General features: G+C 37.6%; 1 protein-coding gene across 1 annotated transcript; it reads right to left on the bottom strand.

Annotated features, from left to right (window-relative positions):
• Positions 1 to 2,122: 2,122 nt before the first annotated feature.
• Positions 2,123 to 23,485, bottom strand: slc25a36a (solute carrier family 25 member 36a). Its single transcript, XM_038271361.1, has 7 exons — positions 23,053 to 23,485; positions 19,638 to 19,802; positions 17,048 to 17,125; positions 13,526 to 13,626; positions 5,891 to 5,957; positions 5,468 to 5,757; positions 2,123 to 5,357 (listed from the first exon to the last, which is right to left on the bottom strand). Exons 1-7 carry the CDS (start codon positions 23,091 to 23,093, stop codon positions 5,164 to 5,166), a joined length of 936 nt encoding a protein of 311 aa, XP_038127289.1. The 5' UTR covers positions 23,094 to 23,485; the 3' UTR covers positions 2,123 to 5,163.
• Between the last annotated feature and the right edge of the window lie 953 nt (positions 23,486 to 24,438).

The raw sequence follows: 24,438 nt of genomic DNA on the forward strand, positions 1-24,438 counted from the left end.
ATTGCTCTGAACAAAACTGATGTTAATAAGTCAGGTTTACAGGCTATCTTCTTAATACATCAACATCTTCAGGCTCAGCCCAAAGTTTTTCTATGAGACTGGGGTTGGGACTTTGTACTTTAATTTTAGCTTGTTTGAAACTAATTTGGTATTTAAAACCACCTATCTTTAAGTTGCCAGATTGAGATGCTGCTTTAGTATTTCTATGTGTTATTTCTTTCAATGTTTGCTGCACTTTAAACATTAATGATATTTGAACTGCATCTGCTCCTCTCGCAGCTAAACATCCTCACAAGAACTAACATTACTGTCATACTTCACAGCTATATAGGTGCTCTGTGGCTTTCCTCTGTTTCCTCAAACTCTGAATGACCTTTATGGAAAAAAAAAGTCAAGATATTGTGTTTTTGAACCATATGGTATCTCTAAAATAAAGCCTCATGTCCCCTGGTGCATTTACAAACTGTAATCAGGATTTTTATGTTTTTTTTTTTTGTTTTTTTGTAAAGTCTTCTTTTTTTTTACCGATTAAACTTTTAGTCAGTTTATTATATTCTGTTAATTAAGCCAAAAGTTGTCTCAGGGTACTTTACAGAAAGAAAAAAAATGCATTCAAATTGACTTAAATCATGCAAACAGATACCAATTCAAATTAATTCCAGTTATCAAAGAATGCAGTCAGGCTCAGTTTGTTATCAAAATCAGCTGAAAAGTTTTAAATCTAAGGAAAGCAGCAGATTTTACTAAGCCACTAAGTTGCACTATCTGCTTCTCTGTCAAAAAGGAGTAAACGCTGCATGTAGCAGCGGAGGACAGTCACTTGCATTGACTTTACAGCAATCCCTAATGGGGAGCATGTAAATAGTGACAGTAGAAATAAAAACTCCCACTGAACAAATAGAAGCCTCCAGTCGAACCAAGCTCAGCGTGAACAGCCTTCTGCTGCTGGAAGGTTTAAGAAGACAACTCCATACAAACAAAAATAACACAGAGGCACTGATGCAGGTATACTTTCTATGTTAACAGAAGGTAAACAGGTGTAGTTACTATGATGAGAGATAGAAGGAAAGGGAACATTTAGTTAAAAGTTTAAACAACTGGAAATAATACATAAAAAGAAGATAGAATGTAGTACAAGAATGAGGAAAAGTGGTCTTTGGGTCCTTCAGCACCCAACTCCTATAGCAGCAGATATGAGTTGGTTCCACAATAGAGGAAGCAAATAACTAAGATAACCAACCATTCTACTTTTTAGAAAGGGAATAATTTACTTAACTTTAAATTGAAATTTAAAAGGATAGTGCTCTGTTCAGAACAATCTCTAATGTATTACAGAGCTTGATTATTTATCCTTTGTATGAGAAAAGGAACATCAATTATTTTCTGGATGTAACAAGAGGCCTCTGTGACAAGAATAATATGATTTTTATGATTTCCAACAGTCTATATCGGTACCAAACTTTGTTTTTATTTTTGTATTACAGTGGACAATGAAACTCAATGTAACCAGCAACTTTACCCTTTCGTTTGCTTTTTTTCTGGGGTATATATATATATATATATATATATATATATATATAAACCATGCAGGGCAAATGATAATCTTACGCTTGCATGTTATTGCTTGAAACATAGAAACCTAACAGTCAGACCTCTGGAAGCTATACCCAGACTTGTGAGAGTCAACAATCCTCTCCCTGGTATCTGAAATTTTGCAAAGATTGCATACTGAAAAGCTGTCTTTCTTTAAGTCTTTCTATAGGTTTTTGCGAGTAAACCTATTAAAACCTCAAAAAGCTATGAAATCACCAGGTTTTCAAAATTGGTTTAGTGCAGTAATTCTAGTGTGTTAAGATGTACATTTAACAAAAAATAGCAAAATTAGCAACCTAATCAATTAGATAATATTGGTAATTATTGATATACAAATTAAAAAGTTTTTTTTTTTTATGTCAAACAGGAAATAAACCAGTTCTGGTTATTCTATAAAAGGTATCTAAATATCAGAGTTCAACAATACATTTAATAGAGTGAAAAATAATTCAAAGATTCTTTATTGGTAGAAACATTTTGAATGTGACCCAGACTTTAGCTACAAACTAGAAATATGAATAAACAAAACTTTGTAGTTGTAAAGAGATTTTTATTGGCTTTTGTGCTTAAAAAACAGAAATAAAAACATACAGACACAAAAACGACAGAGCTGGGGAAAAAAAAAAAGCTATAGCATAGTTTAATCCGTTTTTAGGCTGCATCCTATGCAAGGGAACCTGTCAAAGACAGTGACTTGCTCACAGACATTAATGAGACATTGAGTGAAATGTTCACATGGTTTGTCCAGTTGTTTTCTTTTGTCACATTTAGGTAATGTGAACTCAAGCACCAAAGCAGCATAGATCAAAGCTTTTAGTGTTAGACTGCATTATATGGACAGTAAAGAAGAATGTAATCTTTCCTTTTTTTGACAAAAAAAAAAAGAACTAAACCAAAACAATCTACAAACATTGAGTGGTTTGCAGCCTTAACTGAAAATAAACAGCTAGTACAGGTTTCACCAAATCAGTTTTCCTCTGAAACAATATTGTAACACAGGGAGTTTAAGGGACGTTCAAGAACATTAAGCATTAAAGCTCCGCTTTTTCCTCTTAGTGGAGAAACGGATTTTAAACTCCTATTTCTTCTGAGGAAAAAAAACGATAAAAAAAAAAGAAAAAAGGGCTCTCTGAGGGGATCTGTTTCAACTTTTACAGCTAACCAAATTTATTGTTTAAAAACCATTTGAGGCAGATAATGAAGCCAATAGTGTCTGAGAAAGCATTCGAGTTTCTGAACACCCTGAAGCCGACAAAACGTAATCTTCAAAACAAACCACAATGAAACAGACTCTGGTATAGCATAAAAAGCACATATAACATTCTCACTGAAAGAGCTACCAAACCTTTGAAACCTGGAGCAGTTTTAAAATAAACCTGCCAAAGCTAACCAATGCTCGGTCTCCGGCTCTTGAAATTTATTTGATCTGCAGCGTTTGTTAGCTCTGTGACATACAAACACAGGAAAAAGTAGCCAAGCGATTATATATATGCAAGTCCACAGTCAATGTCAAAACAGGTTCAATTGCACAAAAATGAATTCATCTTTTGCAAACTACAGCAGAAGAGGGGCTCAAGGAGAAACACAAACTAATTTTCATACACACTATATTATATTTACAAACATCCTTCACAACAAATGGAAAGTCTAAATTGTACAAACATCTGCTATGATAACGGTTGCGCAAAATACGATTTTGAAATACAGTAATACTTTTGTTTTTCGTTTCACAATGTACAAGTTTAGTCCGTCCACACAATAGAAAGCAAAGCACGAGCCCTGAAAGGCCACAAAAGTGCATGTTATCAGATCAGTTGGAAGCCACTGGGAAGGAAGGACCGGTGTGAGTTGGAACCCAAGTTCCCACTCTCCACACTCCAAACTGCACTGTATTGCAAGATCAACAGTTAGTGGATGGAAATTTAGGAGTATATATTTGCTCGACATGCAGGCACACATGAACAAAAATGCACCAGATGCTCTTGAACACAAACACATCGTCTGCATACTCACACGCAAACAGGGTTCTAGATAAGGAACCTTTGAGAATCCTTCCACTCCAACATTTTCCTCATACCGTCACATTATGTTCAAGTATTAACTCTCCAGTAGAAGATACTTTTAGGACTCAACAACAACCAGATGCAGGCTTCACATCTTATAAAGGACTCAACGTCCCGTTTCAAGGCCATTTAGTTCTGGGTAGTGACTTCAAGTTGAGCTAATGTGGGTATTTAAACGTTACGTTTTGAATTATGAGACATGCTTTCCAACAGGAGGCAGAATTCCAGTTAACCATGTCATCCTCAGAGGGAGCAAAACACACAGAGGAAGTCAGCTTTTAAACCTAGTGTTTTGGTGGATACTACTCAATTCCTGCCATGTAGAGCAGTATTGCTCAATTAATTAGAATATTATGAAAAGTTGATCTATTACAGCCATTATAGCACAAAGCAAAAAAAAAATAAATAAAAAATTTTCAGTTCACATTTTGTCAATCTGCGAAACTTTTGCATAACGGTAACTTTGCATTCTTCTGCTGTTATCTTTTCTGTGTACCCTTTCCACCACATGTCTTCCTTCCACTTAACTTTGAATTAAAATGCTAGGATACAACAGTCTAAAGAGCTAGCCTCTTTAGCCAATGTGTCTTTTCTTGTGTAAAAGCAACTGTTTGCTTCACCCGACTGAAGTCCGATGACTTCTTAGTAACAGAAAGGTCATGACATTGTGCTGATTGCACAGCGTGGCACAAGTATTTCTGGGAAAATTAAGTGGAAGTAAAATTTTGTGGTAAAAAAAAAAAAGAACACAATAATAAACGCATTGAAAAAAACAGTAAATAAGATGTAATTTTGCGCTTTCCATAGGCCTCATTAACACTAAGGGAGAGCTTATGAAAATATCACTGTAATATATCAGTATAATATAAAGTGTCACCTTTAGTTGAACTACTGCACCTGATGTTATTCCCTATTGGGAAGCAATGGTAGACTGTGTTTAGAGGAGAATGTTTGGAGTCCTACCGTCTTTAGTGCAAAGAAAGTGGTTGAGGACACCTCTGTCTCAAATTTAACATAAGCTTTGATATTTTTTTAAAGTATGTGGAAAAGTGCAGGTTACTAGAGACAAAGGGTGCAAAACAGATTTGTCATCAATTGAAAAGGACTCAACATAAGCCCTGATGCATTCTGACAGGAGTCTCCAAACATCCACCAAGGTGAAACTGCAGTTTTTATTTGTTTTAATTTAAAACTTTTTCTTCCAAACGGATAAATCCAAACAATGTTTTCCTGTTACACCACTGAATACAACTTGAAGTCAAATCCAACAGATGTCTAACTACTGCAGCTCTCCTTTGAGCTGCGTACCCTCCATCTAATGATGCCATGCTCTCCCCATAAGCTGCATCTCACTCCTTCATCTTTCTCTGGTCCATTAGAGTATCTTCAGGTTTCCTTTGGTCTTCTCTTCCACGGTTCATACCTACCATTCAAAGCCAAAAAGGCCTGCTTCTGGGTTCTTTACCATCGTCCATTATTTTAACAGGAAGGAGAGGTTCGCGGTTTGCTAGCGGCCCAGCAGGTAGACCACCACCTCATAGGTGCACATCATGATAGCGGTGTTAGGAATCTGTCTGACGAGGTGGGTGGTGAGGCCACGGTACAGCGCTCTGTACCCCTCCTCTTTGGGGACTGTCACAAGAGTTTGGAAGAAGGAACGATACTTGCTGCCTTCTTCTCGTAGCCGTGTGCGGATCACTTCTGCAAAAATAAAATAAAGAAAAAATTCAGTAAGATAAAAACTGGCCTTTAGATTCTCAAGATTTATTAGAGGAACTTCTGGATCTGCACATATTTAAAGAGATGCTTACCGTGAGGATAGGCGATGGAGGTGGCACAGGTCTTAGATGTGGCTGCTGCGAGCATCATGCCAACAAAGTCTGAGGCATCCTTGGAGGACTCATCCTCTTCGTCCACGCTGGTAGGGACTTTGGACTCGAGCAGTTTTCGTTTGATACTTTCATAGATCACAAAGTGGATCACAGTCTCAGAGATGCCAGCGTACGACGCCGACATTCCCCTGTAGAAACCTCGGAGGCCATCCACCTGGTACACCCGCCGCACACACTCAAACGCATTCATACGCCTTTCACCTAGGCTCCTGGGGTCAAAAATACACCAAGTTTAGAGGGCTTTATAAGTACTTTCACAAAGAGCAGAAATTCTGCAGACATGTTTGCTGAAACTCTGAAGCACAGAGTTTGTTTTTGCACGAGAAACATTTGGCGCCTCACCTTGAGTCGAGCTGCAGACGGGTCTTGATCAGCCAGATAGGGTTGGTGGCTGTGATGGCGGTGAACCCTGGGGAATTCAGAAGAGGTCAAAGGTTCAGACGGATTCCTCGACACGTGACAAAACACAAACAAATAAGCTGCACTGAAATTCTACACTGTGCAAGGACAGAGAGAAAGCAGTTCACAAAACATGAAAACTGGCTTTATCTTTTTTGACTCAAGCTCTCACTAATTTGATAAATGCAGATAAAAGCTGCATCAATTACATAGAATTAGTGAATTAAAAAATAAATAAATATATAAAATTTCTCCTTCATGGTAGAAATCGATGGGGTAAAATCTATTTTAGGTTGCATGAAAGCAACAAGCTTTATTCTATGAGTGATTTGTTGATACTTTGTAATTTAAATATTTAATCTTCGAAAAACAGCAAAATTAAGTCAAGCAGACTCTTATTTTTTAGGCCTAATGTTGCTACTATTCACTAAGGATTAAATATTTTATAGGATTAAATATAACAATTATGAGCGTTACTGTGGATCATCAGAACATAACCTGCAGCTGTGATAATCTGAAAGTTTTCATTCAGAATCTGGGTTTCAAACACGGGCGAATTTTCCCCTTAGTTTCACTAAAAGTAGAATTTTAGAGATGCACAGATAAACTCGATTGTGTTCTGAATGATTACAAAGATCATATGGTTGGAGTCTCAAAAATCCAATATTTTTTCCACTATCAGTGAATGCACCATATCTAAGCACAAAAACAGCTCATCTGCCAACAACACTTTTCCTTGCTGAAGTTGTTACTAAGGAAAAAAGGCTCAAACTGTAGCTGTTTTTGGTATAAGGTAACTAAAAATAATCAGATAAAGTACACAAACAGATCAGCTGTACTATAGTATCTTCTACAGAGGAAGGTCAGTTGTTCATTCAGTCTGTTACCTATAAACAGTGGACAGAGGTCAATACTGGAATTAGAGCCAAGTAGCAGTTTTATCAAATTGTCCATGAAACATGCTTGATTTAAAGTGGTTGGGGTTCTCTAGATGTTATATCCACAGACATATTATATTACTACAGCTAAATATGCTAATTGCAGATAGTCAAAAGGTAAGTTCTCTTAATTCTACACTTATTGTTTTCTTGTACAAACATGGAGTGAAATCCACCCGAAGAATTTCAAGATTATTTCTAATCTAAAAAAATCTAGATATATTATCGAATATGACATTTTCATATGTGCAAAGTAAGTTAGAGAAATAATCTATCTAAAAAAGAATTGCACAAGACATGCTCCTGCTCTTTTGGTTGTCTTGTTTGAGTAAAAAAAAAAAACTGTATAAAAAGATCAAGAATTTTACTAGATTAGAACATTTCCTATGACGCAGACAGAGCTAGATTTATAACCTCCTCTTGTTTTGGGAGAAAAGTCTTTGTTTTATTTACAAAAAATCAAGTGCTAAGGTTATAAATTTCAATAACTTTAGCAAACATTTTGAAAGTTGTTATTTAGAGTCTTTAAAAACAGAAACCGCATAAAACCAGTATTGGCAAAGGAAAGCTTTATAAAATTGGAGTTAGCTCTGAAAACTCCAATCTGTCGTCTAAAGTTTATTCAAAAACACAAACCTAGTCCTGCTTACTTGTCTTCATGATCATGTGATGAAACAGTGGCCACTGCCTGATTACTGTGTGCAAACTAAACGCTGGCAGACCCGAGTACAACTGGTGAAGGTCAGCAGCAAAATAATACATTTGCTGGGGATTGTTTTTAATTGAGCTCTTTACTGAAATAGTGGCCAGAAATGTTTTACTGTTATCTTGATAAGCAAAAATTACGGTCAGTCAGTTAAAGGAAAGTGTAGGCCTAAACACTGTAAAATGATTTTATGCATTTTGGTTAGAGTTTCAAATATTTTATATGATTAATTGCATTTCTCTTTAATGGCTATACAATAACATTTCAATTGCATTGTCTCTTAATGTGCCTTTTGCCTCATTTACAAAAATAAAATGAGCCAAAATCAGCAATAAATTGAAGAGAAAATCCTTAGTAGTTGCCCTGTGCAGGAAACTTCTAGTTCCAGAGATGGTCTAATAGACAGATCTAGAGTAGCATTGCAACAGAGACCTATGTGGAGAGAGCTGCATCAGAACGGATTACATAGGTCTGTTGGAGAGAAGAAGAGAAGAAGAAGAACAAAACAAAAAAAAAGAAGAAGAAAAGAGAGGGAAGTAAAATGAAGTAGCGTCTAATGGCGTGTACTCACGAGGGAGGGGCAAAGCTCCTCCAGCTCCTCCCCGCTGCAGCTAGAAGCCTGCAGATATAGGGGGGTTCAGATGGCGGGGGTCTCCCACCCAATCACGCAGGCGTGAAAGCTTTACAGTAAAGCCCTAAAATAGACACAGGCTTTTCTGTACCAGTCACACACAAGCAGCAGTCATATCTACCCCAAAGCCCACCAACCCCATACCCACTTTTGGAGCAAGAAGATGGAGAAAAGGTGGGAGGTGGGGGGGTGCACCCCCTCCTCACATCTTTCTTTAAACTGTAGACCCAACTTTATGCACCATCTACTTACTCCACTTTTAATTCAAGTCTTCAACTTCAGTTACAATGTCTTGTTTTCATTGTATGCCTTTTAAGAAGGAAAACAAAGGTAAACCAAACGTCAGGTCTATCTGAAGCGCAGAGTAAATACAATAACCTGTAAGAATATTCCTCACAATCACTGAGCCATTGCCAGTCATGTTCTAGACTAACAGAAAAAGATCAAATGCTAACTGAAACAGGCAGGTGGAAATGCTAACCTTGCCGTGGCGACAAACTCAGAACAGAAATCAGTGATGGTGGTAAATGATGTGATGGAGATGGATCCTCATCAAAGCTCAGCCTGCAGCTAATTCAGAGCCTTGCAAAACTATTCATGCTCCTTGAGCATTGCGGCTTGAACCATCTAGATACTTTGGTATTATTTTGGTATGGTTTTATTCCATTTTGTTTTGAGGAGAAAAAAAAAGAAGAATCATCCTGATGTGCATTTTTAAACCACCATTAGCTGCAGTTACACCTTCAAGCCCTCTGGAGAATGTCCATAAAATATATAGACATATAAATAGTCTCAATTATAAAATGTCTGAAGGTTAAATTAGACATTTTAAAGATCGTGTAAGGTATGAATTAATTTGTGTTCTCAGTTTGTCACACCACAGAAATATGTTGTATTAATCACCCATCTGAATCGAAATGATTAAAAACAAAACTAAGAATTCCAGGGGTCTTAAAAGACTTTAAATACAGGCACTAAGTTGGCAACAATTCAGAAGCAGCATGGTTCGTTTTTATAATGCTGGGACGGCAGGGGGCGTGGCCAGTGTTGAAAGCAGCAGTATGACTACGGTACAGACATACTGAAACCCAAGTTTAATTCCAGTGCAATTATATAAGGTTGGGGGACTTTTTACAGGCATAGGACAACATGTTTAACATTTATAATGTGTTAGGCAGAAAATTGGGGAATTCTCTTTACATGGTCTCTAACAGAGAATATTTGATGGATTAGAACAACTGCATGGTTTTGGCTGTTGTGAAGCTTGAAGCTAAATGTCACCGGGTCTTAAGAGTTTTACCACAGCATCCTTAACATCATAACAGTGCCAGTATCAGTGATGTGTTCAGGGGGATAAGCATAGTTACATTCCTCCTCAACAATATTGCACATACTAGCAATTAAGTTTTGCTTTGATTTACTTGATTAAAGCTCCTTAATCAATTGCAATCAGTAGCAAATGATAAGACTATTCGTTTCCCTATTTTATCCAAAAAGGGGTTTTCTTTAAGACACTCTTAGACCTATAAACAGAGAAGCTGTGGGTTTCTAAAGCGTTTCCAGGGTAACCAGGACAGAATTACCTGATTGACACAGAGATTAAACTCCACATAGGTGTAGGTCTGCACGCTGTACCTGACCGATATATTTTTTTTTTTTTACTCGTAATCTGTTGAAAACCATTTATGTTTGCAATCTATTTGACAATTATTGCCTACTTTGCATTAGTCTCTCTCATTAAATGCATTGAAGTTTGTATTTTTTTTTTTATCTGACAAAATGCAAAGAGGTTCAAAAAGCATGAATCATTTCTGCAGGACACATTAGCTGCAATAACTTGTCATGATGGAGGAATGAGTTTATCAATGATTAAATTATATAATGTAAAAATAAACTAGTTTGATTTTAGAATAAATCATAGAAATGATATAAACCTGACAGAAAGTTAAAAAAAAAAATAGATATTTATGTGGCAACTGTTTAATGTGCATTTCCTTGATTTTACTTATTCTACTTTTCATGCCTTTACAATACATAGAAGAAAAAAACTGAGTGGGGAGAACAAAATTCTGTCACCTTGCAATAATTCATGACTATATCTGGCAGTGAAAGTGAGCTTTTCAAGTTGCACCAAGTTGCTAATCTCCGCACAGTTCATCCATATATTGTGCAACTCCACCTCCTTTGTTCGGCTTCCACAGAAAGCTGCATGTATCTACGAACATGCTGGTGCAAGTTCTGCATTTAGGTCCTTCTATAAGCCTTTAATGCACATGCAATATTTCCAGAGGGGTTTGACCTACATTCAGACACAAGAGTCAGATTCAGAAAATAAGTCTGAGTGGGGCAGGAGAGAGGGAGCAGCTTCTCTCCTCCAATTGCAAAGCAGCCCAGAGTTCCAGGCCGGGAGGCCATAAGGGGAACTCCTCGATACAGTTGACTTATGAAACTGGAAGCAATTATACTGAATCAGGGTAAAATTCAGCCTGCAAGCTCAGTTTCATAATTCTCAGTTAGTTGCGAGGAGAGGTTAAAACAGATGGGTTTAAGACAGATAGATGAAATTAGTACTAAGTTCCTCAGCTATGAGTGTCTTTTATGAGCTGTGTGTTTTAACAAGTAATTATCAAGTATTTGTACAGTCAAAGCTCAAGTTTCCTTATATTTACCTTTTGAAGGTGTTTAAATAGTATCTACAGTACATGAAGAAATCCCATTAGCAGCTTAGAAGATCATTTTATTCACATCCATTTGTCTAATACTCAAAAACTGATGTTCACTGAAACAACAATTGACTTTCTGTTCAAAATTGAGATATTTTAATCTGAATTTCTGCTGAAATCTCACCAGTCCTCAGGTTACAGGCTGATATCAGCATGAACTGATAACAGCTTCCCCTGAAAGAACTGACTGAAGCAATACCAATCAGAAAGGGTGATGGCGAAAGACAGAATGAGACAAACTGTGCAAACATCTGCACGGTGACAAGGTTAGCATTTCTTTAGTGCGGACAAAAAAAAAATTAAATAAAAAAAAAAAAAGTGTCTTTAGTTCTGCTGTTAACATATCAGGAAGGAAGGGGGAGGAGTGTCTTCTAACTCTAAACAAAATACCATAAGAAATGGTAATATCATTACAAACTAAACACCATTTGGAAATTCTCTAGTATTGATAAAAATCACCATGGTTTTCATCATACCAGTGTAAAGAAATGGGGTGCTACCTGACGCGTCCGCCCGAGTGCCGGGGGCCCCGGTTGATCTTTGGGGGCCGTGTTTTCTTCTCTATACACACAAAGCAAAGAAGGGGGGGCCCAGACCACACTGTTTAAGTCACAACTGGGAGGTTAAACTATTTACAGACGCCTCTGGAGAGGCTTCAAAATAAAAAAAGGTAGGGGAGGACGAGAGAAAAATAAAAAAAAAAGGAAAATGGAGGACATGAGGGACAGTGGGGAGAGGAGTGGAAAGCACAACCTAAACTTTGAGGACCAGATTTATTTGCATTTCTTGTACAAAGCTAACACATACAAAGAACCTTGAAAGTATTCTGATCTGTACAACTTTCTAATGAAGTTCTGTAAGAACCAATAGCCTCTGTTTATTTTGGAGGGTTTTATGTGATACACAGAGAAGCATATAATTGTGAAGTAAAAGAAAAACCATTTTCCTTACAGCTGGAGCTCGATCAGACTGGCGGGGTTAGAATCAGCTTCCAGTAGGAAAGCGCATTTATTTGGTCTTGATACAGGTTTCCTTCCAGTATTACCCTGTCGTAACAAAAGACAAGCTCCAATGCAGGATGATGATGCCACCACCATGCTTCACTATAGAGATATCATGATTGGGTTGATGTGGAGCAATAGTTTATCGCAAGACCAGATTTACATGTGGGCTGAAAAGTTTAAATCTGACCAGAGAAGCTTTTCCAATGAATGTGTTGTGTTTATGTTCATCAGGGGTCCTTGGAATAAGTCTAATTGTGCAAGGCTGTAGAATGAAAAATAAATATGTAGTAAAATTGTGTTGTATTGGTGAGCAGAGCATCAGTGTGCAGGAAGGTAAGAAGCTACCTGCTAAAAACTGATTTTTTTTTTCTAGCAGCTTTTAGACTAGACCAATAAGTGTCCTGTCGGAGACTTCACCTGAGCTGTGGATATTTTACAGGTCTTACATTTTACACGCTCCTTTAGATCCTCGCTTTATTCATGGTCTCCTTGGATGATTCAACAATTCATACGGGAAAAAAAAAAAAAGCTCTCTGCAGTGTTTAAATACCGCCATCCTGAACTGATCTGGACACTAAAAAGTCAAAGATGTGGTTTAATTAGTCAACTGCATGTCTCAGTAACATTACCCCATCATGTCTGATGTGTTATTTCATCTTTGTTGTGTTTTTTGCTCTCTGATGCCATCCATTACCCCAGAAAGGATTCTACTTATTTAGGACAAGATGGTTAGCTGTTCTCAGTTTAACATAGAGGCACCAGAGTAAAGGGGACCAGACGTAACAGATTTCATTTTCACTTCACAATTCTGTGCTTCTATGTGTTGGTCTATAAAAAAACCCAATGACAACATTAAAGATTGTGGTTTTAACCTAAAGTGTAAAAGTTTCTGCAAAGCACGGTTCCAATCTGCTATGAAAATTATCTGGAATTAATCATCTCATGAGGTTTGGTTGCATGACGGTCTGACCTCCGGTTAGAGGACATGTATCCACAGCTAAATGCTCACCGTAAGCCACTACAAAGAGGCGAGTTGTTGCATCGCCAGCAAAATAAATGAGGTGAAAGAGAGTTTGGCGTTAAAGATGTACCTTAACTGGCATGCTCTGAAGTTTAGAAGATAAATACATTGATACAGATTTTAGAGAGCATGACAGTAGATCAAAATAACCACAATACATTTTTCAGCAAATAAACTAAACATTTACTCAACCTAGGTTTGATCCTTAGAGTCTTAAATTGTGCTTTCTGATGGACCAATTACTGTATAATTATTAGTGTTACACATGAAACAGCTAGATAATGCCTTCTTATAACAGACAATATCATTTAGCTTCACCATGCTTCAGGTAAGAGGGAAGGGTTGTGCCTGGGATAATGTCAACGATGACAATGACAGATGAAAACAAACAAAAAACTAAAGATTAAGGATGTCTTAAAGAAGACACAGAGTATTGAATGTTTTCTAAATCAAACCCATCAGTGAGACAAACTGCCCAGGCAGCCTGACGGACAGACAGGGAGATCAGACAGTGACAGACAGACAGGAGGACAGAAGAGAGGGAGCCGTCAGTACCTGCCATCCCAGCAGACAACATGTGCACCTGGGTCGAGTCTGGCTCCAGCACTCCATTCAGCTTCTCCTTGGCTGTTGAATATGCTCCAAAGTAGATTGCCCTGTGGGTGATAAAAGCAGGACAAAGGGAGGTCAGACATTATTGGCAAATGTAACTAAAACCAAGCTGTTCATTTTTCCCAGGCTAAAATATGAACATCCCAGCTAAGAAATAATGTAACCTAAATTTAGAGAAATGAAATTTATTAAATCAAAACTAATATTAGACGAGATTTAATTTTTGTTTCCGGATGTAAGCAAAAATCCCATGTCACCAATACAGGATTTATCTCTGACCTTAGCTGATCTTCAGTCCATAAATAATCCCAGGATTTAGTCAACATTTCTGCAGACTGCTATCAAACCCGTTGACACTGTGCGGCAACTATAAAAGGATCACACAATGAAGTATGTGTGTTGCTAACGAGCGTGCTCAGTAGTTCACCCTCTCATTAGCATCAGAGGATCTTCTCAAGTGAGGCAGTTATATATATATAAAATGGTTATGATGCATATTTTAATTTAATTAACTTACAATACACATATTGAATATTTAACATGCTCAGTTAATTTAGGCATTTTATGCACATTTCGTTTTTCTGTTTTCCTGTCCTGCCAATTTGTTTGTAGCATCTTTCTTCATAGATTCCCGTTTCTAAACATCCAACACATTACAGTAATAATAATCTAAATGCCAACAAAATAATACATGGTTTTAAAAAATAAGACAGGATATGTAGCTGGGCCATAGGACATAAATATCCACATATCAAAGAGCATCTAAACCCACTTGGCTTTAATACACCATTAATACACCTTTAATGGCCATCAGGGAACTAAGAAGCTCTAAATGAATCACCATGAATCCATTTAATTGTGTCTAAATTCGGGGTGGGTATTGGCAAAGAAGTCACGATTCGATTCGAATCACGATTCACATGCCACGATGCGATTCTATCACGATGCATCATGATACTTGAAATATTGCGATGCATTGGGATATTTTCACTGAACACTGTAAGAAAAAGATACAGCCCTTACCAGTGGCTGACTGGCTGGGTGTGATCTGGATAGTGTCTTCAATTGATACATAACTGAAAGCAACTGAATTCATACATAGCTGTATTTATTGAAATTACTTTTTGGAGGTGTTGCCATGAAAACAAATACTGGACAGAAATATTACTATTACTGGCATGGACACACCAACAAAAAGATCTTAGGATTCATCAAACTTAAAATAACAAAATGAGGATAATCACTCCGGACATGCTTATGACACAAAGCAGCAGGCGTCAACACATCCGCAGCGACATCTGCTGGACTGGAAGTTGTATTCCACTTGGTTTGATTGATGTGCGCCAACCATTAATGTATTTTATTTGTTCTTTTTTTTTTTTTATAATCGATTCTTGCCTTCAAGAATCGATTCAGTAGATCACAAAAATTAGAATCACGATGCATCGATTTGACGATTATTTTGCACACCCTTAGTCTAAATAGCAATTAGCAGGTCAAATACTGAAAAATGCATTTTGGAGGTTTTGTTGTTTATTTCAAAGGGCTGCACTAATTGGCCAACCAACTTATCCATCAACTTTATCTGCCTCCGTAAACGGCTGAAAATCACTAGCCGCTAATGCTCTACGCTTTTCATTTATATTTCAAAGCTCAAATTTGTGTGCAGATAAAACAAGTTTGTTTTATTTCATTGGTATTCTTCGGTGTGTGTGTGTGTGTGTGTTTTTTTTTTAACAATATAAGGTGTTGGTTCTTCAAAGCCCCAATCGACAGGAAGTGAGCAACTCTTTACTCAACTTTTAGCCAAACACAATCAGATAAATAAAGGTAGCAAATGCTGTGAAGCACTAATGTGCAATCCCTTCACTTCCTGACTTCCTGTCTTATTTAATAGAGATACCATCTCTATTAAATAACGCTTATTTAATCTTTTTAGTGTTTAAACAAAGAAAGAATTGGTCTTAATTAGTATCAGCCAGAACAATCATGATCAGTTCATAGTGAATATTTGAAGATTGGATAAATAGTTTGTAACTGAAGCCGTTCCTCTAAGCTATGCCTCTAAGCTACTAACACAGATTCTACATGTGCACTTCTGTAAACATTATCAGAGGTTAAAGTGCGTTGAACATGAACAGCCAGGGGCCAAACTGCTGAATCCCCATCCTCCTCTAAAATGTATATCCTGGCCAACAACGGACCCAAAACTACAACGAGTATAGAAATTGGAAATAATATTTTTGAGAGAACGAGAATGAGGTTGACATGACCCTGAGAGCCTAATTTTGCGTTACTCACAAAGGATGGCTCTAAAGGGATGGTTATACTCCCACAGCAGTGTTTCGCAGTAAACTTGTCGCAGATACTTTTGATTTATGCCCAATATTGAAGCATGGTCTGCGCTATGTTATTCAACGCCACAAAGCAAGAGGGACAATCACAAACTAGCTGTGGGTCAAGATACGGCCTAGGCGGTGAGGAAGTGGGGACATTTTTTCCGACAATGGAGGGACATGAGGGCGAAAAAGAGCAGGGATCCAGGTAGAAAAAGGGTCCCAGCGTTCTCCCAGCTGGTCCATCTTCACGAGCCGTTTTCCACAATGGCGGTCATACAAACAAAACAAGCCTGTAAGGTACCAAACAGGAAATGCGCAAAGTGTAGAGCGGATGTAGATTTGACCAATCAGATGCCCCCTGTCTGCAGCACTGTCTGCGGTCACCTACAATTTTGGAGAGCTGCAGCAGAGTGTCTGCAGCAGGGGCAGGGGCACATTTGCATTCACTGCAACACACGCAGATGACCTGGTTTCTGAGTATAAATCAGCCTTAAGCCTTTACCAACTCCAATGCAACAAACAAGAATCAGAGTTTGATCATTTCCAATCAGATTGAAGCAGAGATTCCTCCTCTTCTGCTGCAACAGTGATTTTAATTTCTCTACATGCTGTTAAGTAAAAATGTCAACACAAGTATGAAAGGTGAGAACGAAAAAAGACTAACAACCGACATTCCACTAAAAAAGTATTGTGTATAAAGGACGCAGAGACTTGCAAGTACAAATAACAAAATGGTTTTTGCTTCCAATTAAAGGCTGCAGTGGGCTACTTTTCCAAATTTGTTAGGATATAAAACACGTCAAAGTTATCACTTTTTGTTTCGTTTTCTCTCTCTGAGCATTTCCGGTTACTGGATAAGATTCTGTAATTGTTAAAAAAATAAAGCAATAGAAATTTCAAAAAACGGCCTTTGTTAAAATGTTCTTTCTTTCTGCCTAAAGTTATTTATTCCCAATGCAAAAACATCCAAAATCACACCTTTATAAGGATTAGCATAAACCTTTTTTAACTAGTGCAAGAAGTCTTTGGGTGGCCGAGAAAAACATGTCACTAACTTTACCTCTGGCTCTAAATAAACAGAAGCCAGAGAACAAATTCAGAACACAGCAGATAATCCTATACATACCTGGAAGGTGCCACGCCTACAAGGTTGGGACCGAGTCCTCTGAACAGTGAGCGGGCTCCTTCTCTCTCTAAAATCAACCTGCAGAAACACAAAAATAGGTCACTGTGGATCAGTCCTTCATAATTAACAGCATACGAGCATAATTAACAGCAATAAGATGGTGCTTTAAAATGATCTTGTTTTTTTATTATTTGAAAAAGAAATAGTCCAGCTGTTGTTGGTGGTTTCTTTTACCACAGGAGAGGTAAATTAGAAACAGGAGCAAAGTCTAGAACAGGGAGTGACAAATAACATGCAGCAAAATCCCAAATAAGTGAGTAGACACGTGTTGTTAAGCCGCCTGTGTTGACTGAGGCAGCTCACGTGTTTTCCTTTGGTCAGTTTAAAGATTGTTCTGCTTCCAGGCTAACCCAGTAACCTGATTCAAAACCATGTCAACTTGACCCGATGCACGTTTTTCACAAGGACACTGATCCAAGGTACGGCCAAGCGGATCGCAAGAAGACATTCTGGCAAGACACAGGACACCAAACCAACTTATAAATAGACCATAAAGGTCAGCTGTCAAAATGGCAGATGTTTGATCTTCCTTTGATAATTTTTCTTCTGACTGTTCGTTGTTTAGGGTATCTATCTTTGATTTCATAAAGACATATGGAAGTTAATATTAATATTAACATTAATATAAAAAATACATCAGTAGTTCCTCAGAAGACAAAGCAGAGCAGCTAATATAAAAGAGTTTGGAGCCAATTAAATTTAAAATGGAACTGGGTCTGCATCCTGACCCACTTTGGCTTGTGTGTCAGTTATCGCCTTCCTTTTCTCTAAAGCGTTTCCCTCTTTAGCCCTTCTGCACTATGCATCGCATCCCGTCTCTCCATTCCTGCCAACGCCTGCTTGTGTCAAGGGCGACACGAGGGATCAGTTTATGTTGGAAATAGAGGATTGTTGAGCACAAAAACACACCCGGATTCCAATGCACTTGGTTGAAACACGGCACCGGCCCAGAGGTACTAAACAAAATCCTGGAGAATCTTGTTTGACAGACTGAAAAAAGCTAGTAATAACAGATTGTGCAACAAAAAGCAAACTAGATATGCACACTTATTATAAAACAGGAGAGTTGGGAAATAAGATCCATTCTGAACAGTGGGATTTTTATTTAGCAATCTCCTCTCAATGCAGACTTTAATAACTTTAATAGGTAATTAATAGCCGTTTGGCCACATGACATCAGATTATCTAACAATCCCAATGAGCAGGATATTGTTGCAGACATTTTGCAGTGGAAATTTCCACACACAGCAGCTTGTGAATTATGCAATATGTTTTAAACCGAGTGGCGCGCTCTGTGACACTGCATGCTCTGCTACAGAAAACAACAGCTGCACCTTTTAGAAATATCTACTTGAAAACACCATATTTTCAAGCGGTTGAGATGTATTTTGAATTTAACAAAAACCACGCGTTATCCAAACGAACACAGCTCGTCTAAATTCCCCTTAACTCTCACTTCTCCATTCATCTTGAAGCGTATCTTTCCACTTTTAAAGAGGAATTGGTTGTTATTTACTATAAAGGACAGTTTCTTTAGCACACAAATAGTTAAGGAAAACCCCAGAGATAAAAAGAGCAACAAGGTCAAAAGCCTTATGTAAATGCTATTGATAACAAAAACCTGAAGACAGACAGTTTATCAGTGCTGGCCGTCTCAGACGTCTTGTTTGGAGTTTTTCTTTAAAAAGTAGCTCAGCGAATTATAATCTGAAGATAACTTTTGCACAGAATAAAAATTTATTTTGTTTGCAACCTCCCCCAACCTGATTTCCTCTCACTCCTGTCTTTCACATCTGTCATTGTGACTCTTCTCAACACTGATAAAAAAGCTGTAAATCATGCAAGAATTTTAAGAAATATATTTATTTTATTTAATCAGAATAATTCCAACTCTTCAGTTAGTTAAACCTTAATATTTGCAACCAAAAGACACCTTACATACCTGACTGCATTATTATCTAATCTTAGCCACAACACCAGTTTCCTTCAAGGCTTCAAGAATAGCTTTGACAATGAGGCAAATTATACAACACTATTAATATAAATCTAGTCCAGAAAAAAAAAAAGATAAATATTCACTAGCTTTATTAAAGACAGGGTAAAAAATTTAAGCCCACACAAACAGCAGAAAAGCGTTGGTGTCCCTCCCCTTCCTGTTAAGTAGTTAGCCTGACTAATTAACCAGTTAATATTAGCTTGATACATTCCTGGTACTGCTCTATAAAAGGACATAACAAAAAAAAGACATAATATTGTGCAACATATGCACATTTGCCTGAACAATGCATCCAATTTCATGATCAGAAAAAGAATGTGTTGTAATATAATCATCTTTGAAATAACATTTGACATTATTTTAGGTTTTCTGTTATTGCAGTTCAATTAATTGGACTTTGTTATAGATTTTGGTGAAAAACACCAACATAGTTTTGTTTCTATTGCTTTATTCCCAAAGGTTATTATATTCTTATAATTTTGTAACAGCCAAAGACAAGTTAAAATCACAATGAAAAATAAATATCTTGCTCACTTGAGACAGTGCAAGGGTCCTGGTGGAGAAACACGAGCGACGCTGGCTCCATTAACGGTGCTGAGCTGGACTTCAGAGACATACAGGGTGATGGAGGAAGACTGCAGCCTGGTTTTGACCACTTCCAGAGGACAAGTCAAAATGGCGCCTACTGTACCACCACATCTAGGAGAAAAAAGGTCAAAAGGATTAAAACATAGGACACAAAAAAGGAGAAAATTACCCCAACAATTTTAGCAATATGTATTAATTTGCATACCTTAACAGAAGGAAAAACAGTGATTGATTAATGTTCTTTTCCTCCTAACACACTAATATGGGATTAAAGCTTTAATAAAGCTTTTTTATTTTTGCAAAGGACGACTTGCAAATGCTGCAACTTAAAAAGACAAAGCCACTGAATTTGTTATTATATAAACAAATGGTTTTATGCAAATCATCTCAATAGGGTAAGTTTCTAGGATGTGATAAGTGTGGAGAAGTTGTGCCCCTGCAGTGGTTTCTGCTGCCATCCGGGCAGGGAGCTGCTTTAGAGCGGTTCTCGCTATATTTACCTTTCAAAACAACATTACACATTCATGCTCAGAGCCACTGGTGACCCTTTGCCTACATTCTGGGCTTGGCTTGTCGCTGAATATCTGAGACTCAATGTGGTTCGGGAAGGCAGCAGGAGCCTGCAGCTTCTCTCAAAAGAAATGAAAGACAAGACACAAATTCTGTTTTATTGGTGGTATTAATGCGTTTCTGTCAATTTCAGTTTGTAGTAGCCAGACAAGAGCTGCAATGGATTAGCTGTGCAGTTGATGAGATTACTCATTTGAGAGTTAGTGGTGCACAGATGACAGAGGGTAAACCGGCAGAGACACCGAAAGCAATCAGGTTTATTTAAAACAGATGAGCTGGCTCTGAATATCTGGTAAACCTGCAGTGTTTCATTTTTCTAAATGAAAACACTGTCAGACAAATCAACAGCATAAGTTGGTTGTTTTTTTTTTTCGTTTTGTTTTTTAGAAAACCTCAGTTGTGAGCATAAACAAGAGTTCTGGGCCGAGCCAGCTCTCAAACTAATGTTGATTTTTATCCTGTTTAGAACCTTTGAACCCCTTAGATAAAGAGGTGAGCCTTCTGCTGCTGGTAGGGATCAGCTCTAGCATACAAGGTTTAAAAACACACTGCTTTAAAATAGGTTACACTTATATCATTAATAGTTTTACAAATATACACAGACAGGTAAATAAAATGAAGATCAGAGGCATTTAGACTACTTCTACAAGCACTGAAAGAGTCACTCACCTTCAGCAGCTTTGCTGTTTCTAGTGAGATACAGTTGTAGGATGTCACCCAATTAATTCTTTAAAATATAAACCCCTTTCTAATTTCCTGAGTAATAAATATTCAGTCCCTTTTGGTATAATTTTAGCAATTTGAAAACTGGGGAAACGTAGGACGTGTGAAAATTATAGGATAGTATTAGTATCTGTTGAGTCATAAGCAACAGCCCTTCAATCTTAAGTGGTCTTAATATCAGACCAGCAACAATACATAAAGAGCTGGATTGAATGGGTTTCGACAGCTGAGCAGCTGCATCTAGTGCAACACAAAGGGCCACATGCAGTAGTGTAAAGCAATGGCACCACTGTACATAAGAGCAGTGGAGGCGTGTTATGTGAAGCAAATAAATGTGTCTTTCTGACAATCCGAGGAAAGGGTCTGGGTTTAGCATTAGGCAAGGCTTCTGGATGTGGTGTGTGTCTGTTTTTTTCAGCCGATGGGCTCAGCTCTAAATGCTTCAGCATACTAAAATAAGTTGCACAATTTAATGCTTTCGAGTGTTTGGGAATAGTATGGAGTGGCACCTTCCTATTCCACATAATATAACCTGGTGCTAATATACTCTCATTTAAGGACCTACGTTGAAGCTCTAAAGAAACTTGTAGATATTTAGAAAGCATTTAACCCTGTTTTACACATTGTAAAATTCAATTCATGGACAACCTAAAGAAAACTTTTAAACTATTTTTAATCTGAAACCTACATCACAGCATATTAAGTTTTAGTTTCTTCTCTACTTATAACTGTATTTTTTAGTTTACTCTCATCCTCTCCCCATTGAAAGTGATAAAACTTCTTTAATCTCTAAGAATAACCAGCTTGGCGTGAATTCCCCCCTTAAAATTCCCTTATCAGACTTTGTAGCTCTGGTTGTTAGTGTATGAAATACTTAATTCCCATGTGGACCCTTGTGTCCTACATGTCTTAAACAATGTCTGTGAGTGGATCTATATGTGGGAAACTGGTCAGGAGCAATCCTGCTACTGGTCTTGGAAGAGAAAGTGTGTCTTGGAGTACTGAAAAAATAAAAAAGTTATCTGATTTTTAAATATTTCAGTTTAATATGGGAAAAAAGTCAATTCTGACTTTAATCTCAGAATTCTGACTTTAATCTAAAAGCAAACAAATATGTTAGCATCAAGCTGTAACCATGTCTGTTTTAGAGACTATCTCTCTTCTTTTAATGACCTTCTGCTCCTCCATTATTTAAATAGAATCACCGGGGACCTCTCAGGCACACAAAAAATTGCCTAATTTCGTCATTTTTCACTAATGTGTTACTGGCCCTCCGAAACAACTACCATTTTTGTCAGTGAAGCTAGATGCTACCACATACCTTCCTTCATGGTACCCACTTACATCAAGATCCAAAATTCTAAGTCAGAATTCTGAGGAAAATTCAGAATTCTGGGGGAAAATTCATAATTTTGAGGAAAAATTCAGAATTCTAAAGAAAAAGGTCAGTGTTATGAGGAAAAAATTTCAGAATTCTACAGAAAAAGGTCAGAATTTTGAGGAAAAAGTCAGAATTCTGAGATTAAAGCCAGAATTCTGAGATTAAAGCCAGAATTCTGCCTTTTTTACCATACGGAAATAAATATTAAAAATCAGTTAACTTTTTAGTTACTTTCCAACATGCAAAATACAATAGAAACCTTTGGGCAGTAAGTGGATGTAGCAGTGCTGTGGTTGCAGCATGCTTCCAATCATCTACAGAGTTTGAATGAGCCCGGAAATGAAATTCCACTTCCTGTCAAAATAAAGAATTTTCTAGATTTGTAGAAAAATCGTGGCTTTTTAAAACGGTAGAAAAACCAAAAGAGCCTAGCTTAAATCAAACCACTACTCTGGTGGTTTGTAATGACCTATAAGCCATGTAAAATCTGTCCGGATAATGTCGGCAGCGAATGAGGTGGAAAAAAACCGGAAGTTTTGACAGCATGATGAACGTGCACTATTCCACATAATTCGTTCACATAACTGACACGCACGCGCGCCATTTCCCCCCGGTTTTCTCCCCTAAAATATTAAATAGCAACTTATTTTTAATGCTGTAAATGTATAACAGAGATGTATGACTCACCCTCCGGCGAACAAATGAACCAGCGTGTCCCTTTGGCTCATTCTTTAGCATGCTCTGCCTAGCAGCACGCCTCGAGCTGCGGCAGAGAATCCAACGCAGAGCTCGGATCCCGTCCCTTTTCCTCCTGCTTTCCGTCTGCGAGGGGATGCGCACGTCGACGGAGAAACGGCCGAAAAAAAAAAAAAAAAAGGATGAGCCTGCGGTGATTCACTGCTGCGGTGGGCCTCAGTGTCTCAGTTTTCAATGGTTCTTCTCCAACATTGAAAAAAAATAACGACTCGGCCGTGTCCCAGAAAAAAAAACAACCACAGAGCCGGCAGTTTCTGGCACTAAGATGTCTCACGTCTAACAAACGGTTATATAGCAAATCGGCGGCTGTAACTCGATTGTCTCCTTCGCTTTCATCGCTGCAGCAAAGGGTGAAGGAGGCAGAGCTGATAGTATTTACTGTACCACCATAGGCTGGAAACAGACGCTGCGATTGGACAAGCGGGCTGCCGACGTCATGCGGTGTCGACTGATCATGCAGCGTTCACATGCTCAGAATTGAATGAATCAGGGCTGGATTGGATTGTGTTTGCATTGGCCTCCAAAGCTCATCATCTTGGCACAGTTCAGGCAACGGCACAAGGTGCCTTCCAAAACTCATTACACCCACTGAGCTCTTTAACACAGCTTTTGTAATACCAGGATTAAATATTAAAATAGCAAAAATTATTTCAGATGGATTATCAGTATACACAAGGGAAATGTTGGCAATATTATTAGCTTTACAATGGATAGATTATATAAAACCATTAAAATTCTGCATTATTAAGTTTAAAATATAATCAATCAGATAGTAGAATGGACATTCTATTAGAAATATTTCATACATTATTCAGAATAAAAAAATATGAGTTTAATAGTTCTATTTGAATGGGTTCCAGCACATATTGCAGTAGAAGGAAACTAGAGGGCAGATAAAATGACAAAGAGGGCAATTCAAAATCCTATTAGTTGTACAGTGAAAACAAGCAAATCGGAGGGGAAGAGTACTATTAAGAAAAACTGATGGAAAAATGGCAAAAAAGGTGGGATAAAGAATAAAACAGGAAGGTGGTTTTATAAAATTCAGAAGATGGTAGGAAAAAGAAGAAATGGAAGATGAAATAGAAAGAAGGAGAGAGTGATAACAAGGGTAAGATTTGGGCATACAGGACTTAGTTATACACTTCAAAATTCAAAAGCATACTACTGGCAAATGTGATTACTGTGAAAAATATGAAACAATAGAACATGTTATACTGGAGTGTCATATATGTGAAAGTGAGAAAATATATGAGGAGAGAGTTTGAATGTATTAAGGAAAAGATGAATTTAGTAGATATTATGAGGAAGAATTTG

Source organism: Cyprinodon tularosa, unplaced genomic scaffold (genome assembly GCF_016077235.1).
Source record: "Cyprinodon tularosa strain WSP-4 unplaced genomic scaffold, ASM1607723v1 ctg12, whole genome shotgun sequence".
NCBI classification, from domain to species: domain Eukaryota; kingdom Metazoa; phylum Chordata; class Actinopteri; order Cyprinodontiformes; family Cyprinodontidae; genus Cyprinodon; species Cyprinodon tularosa.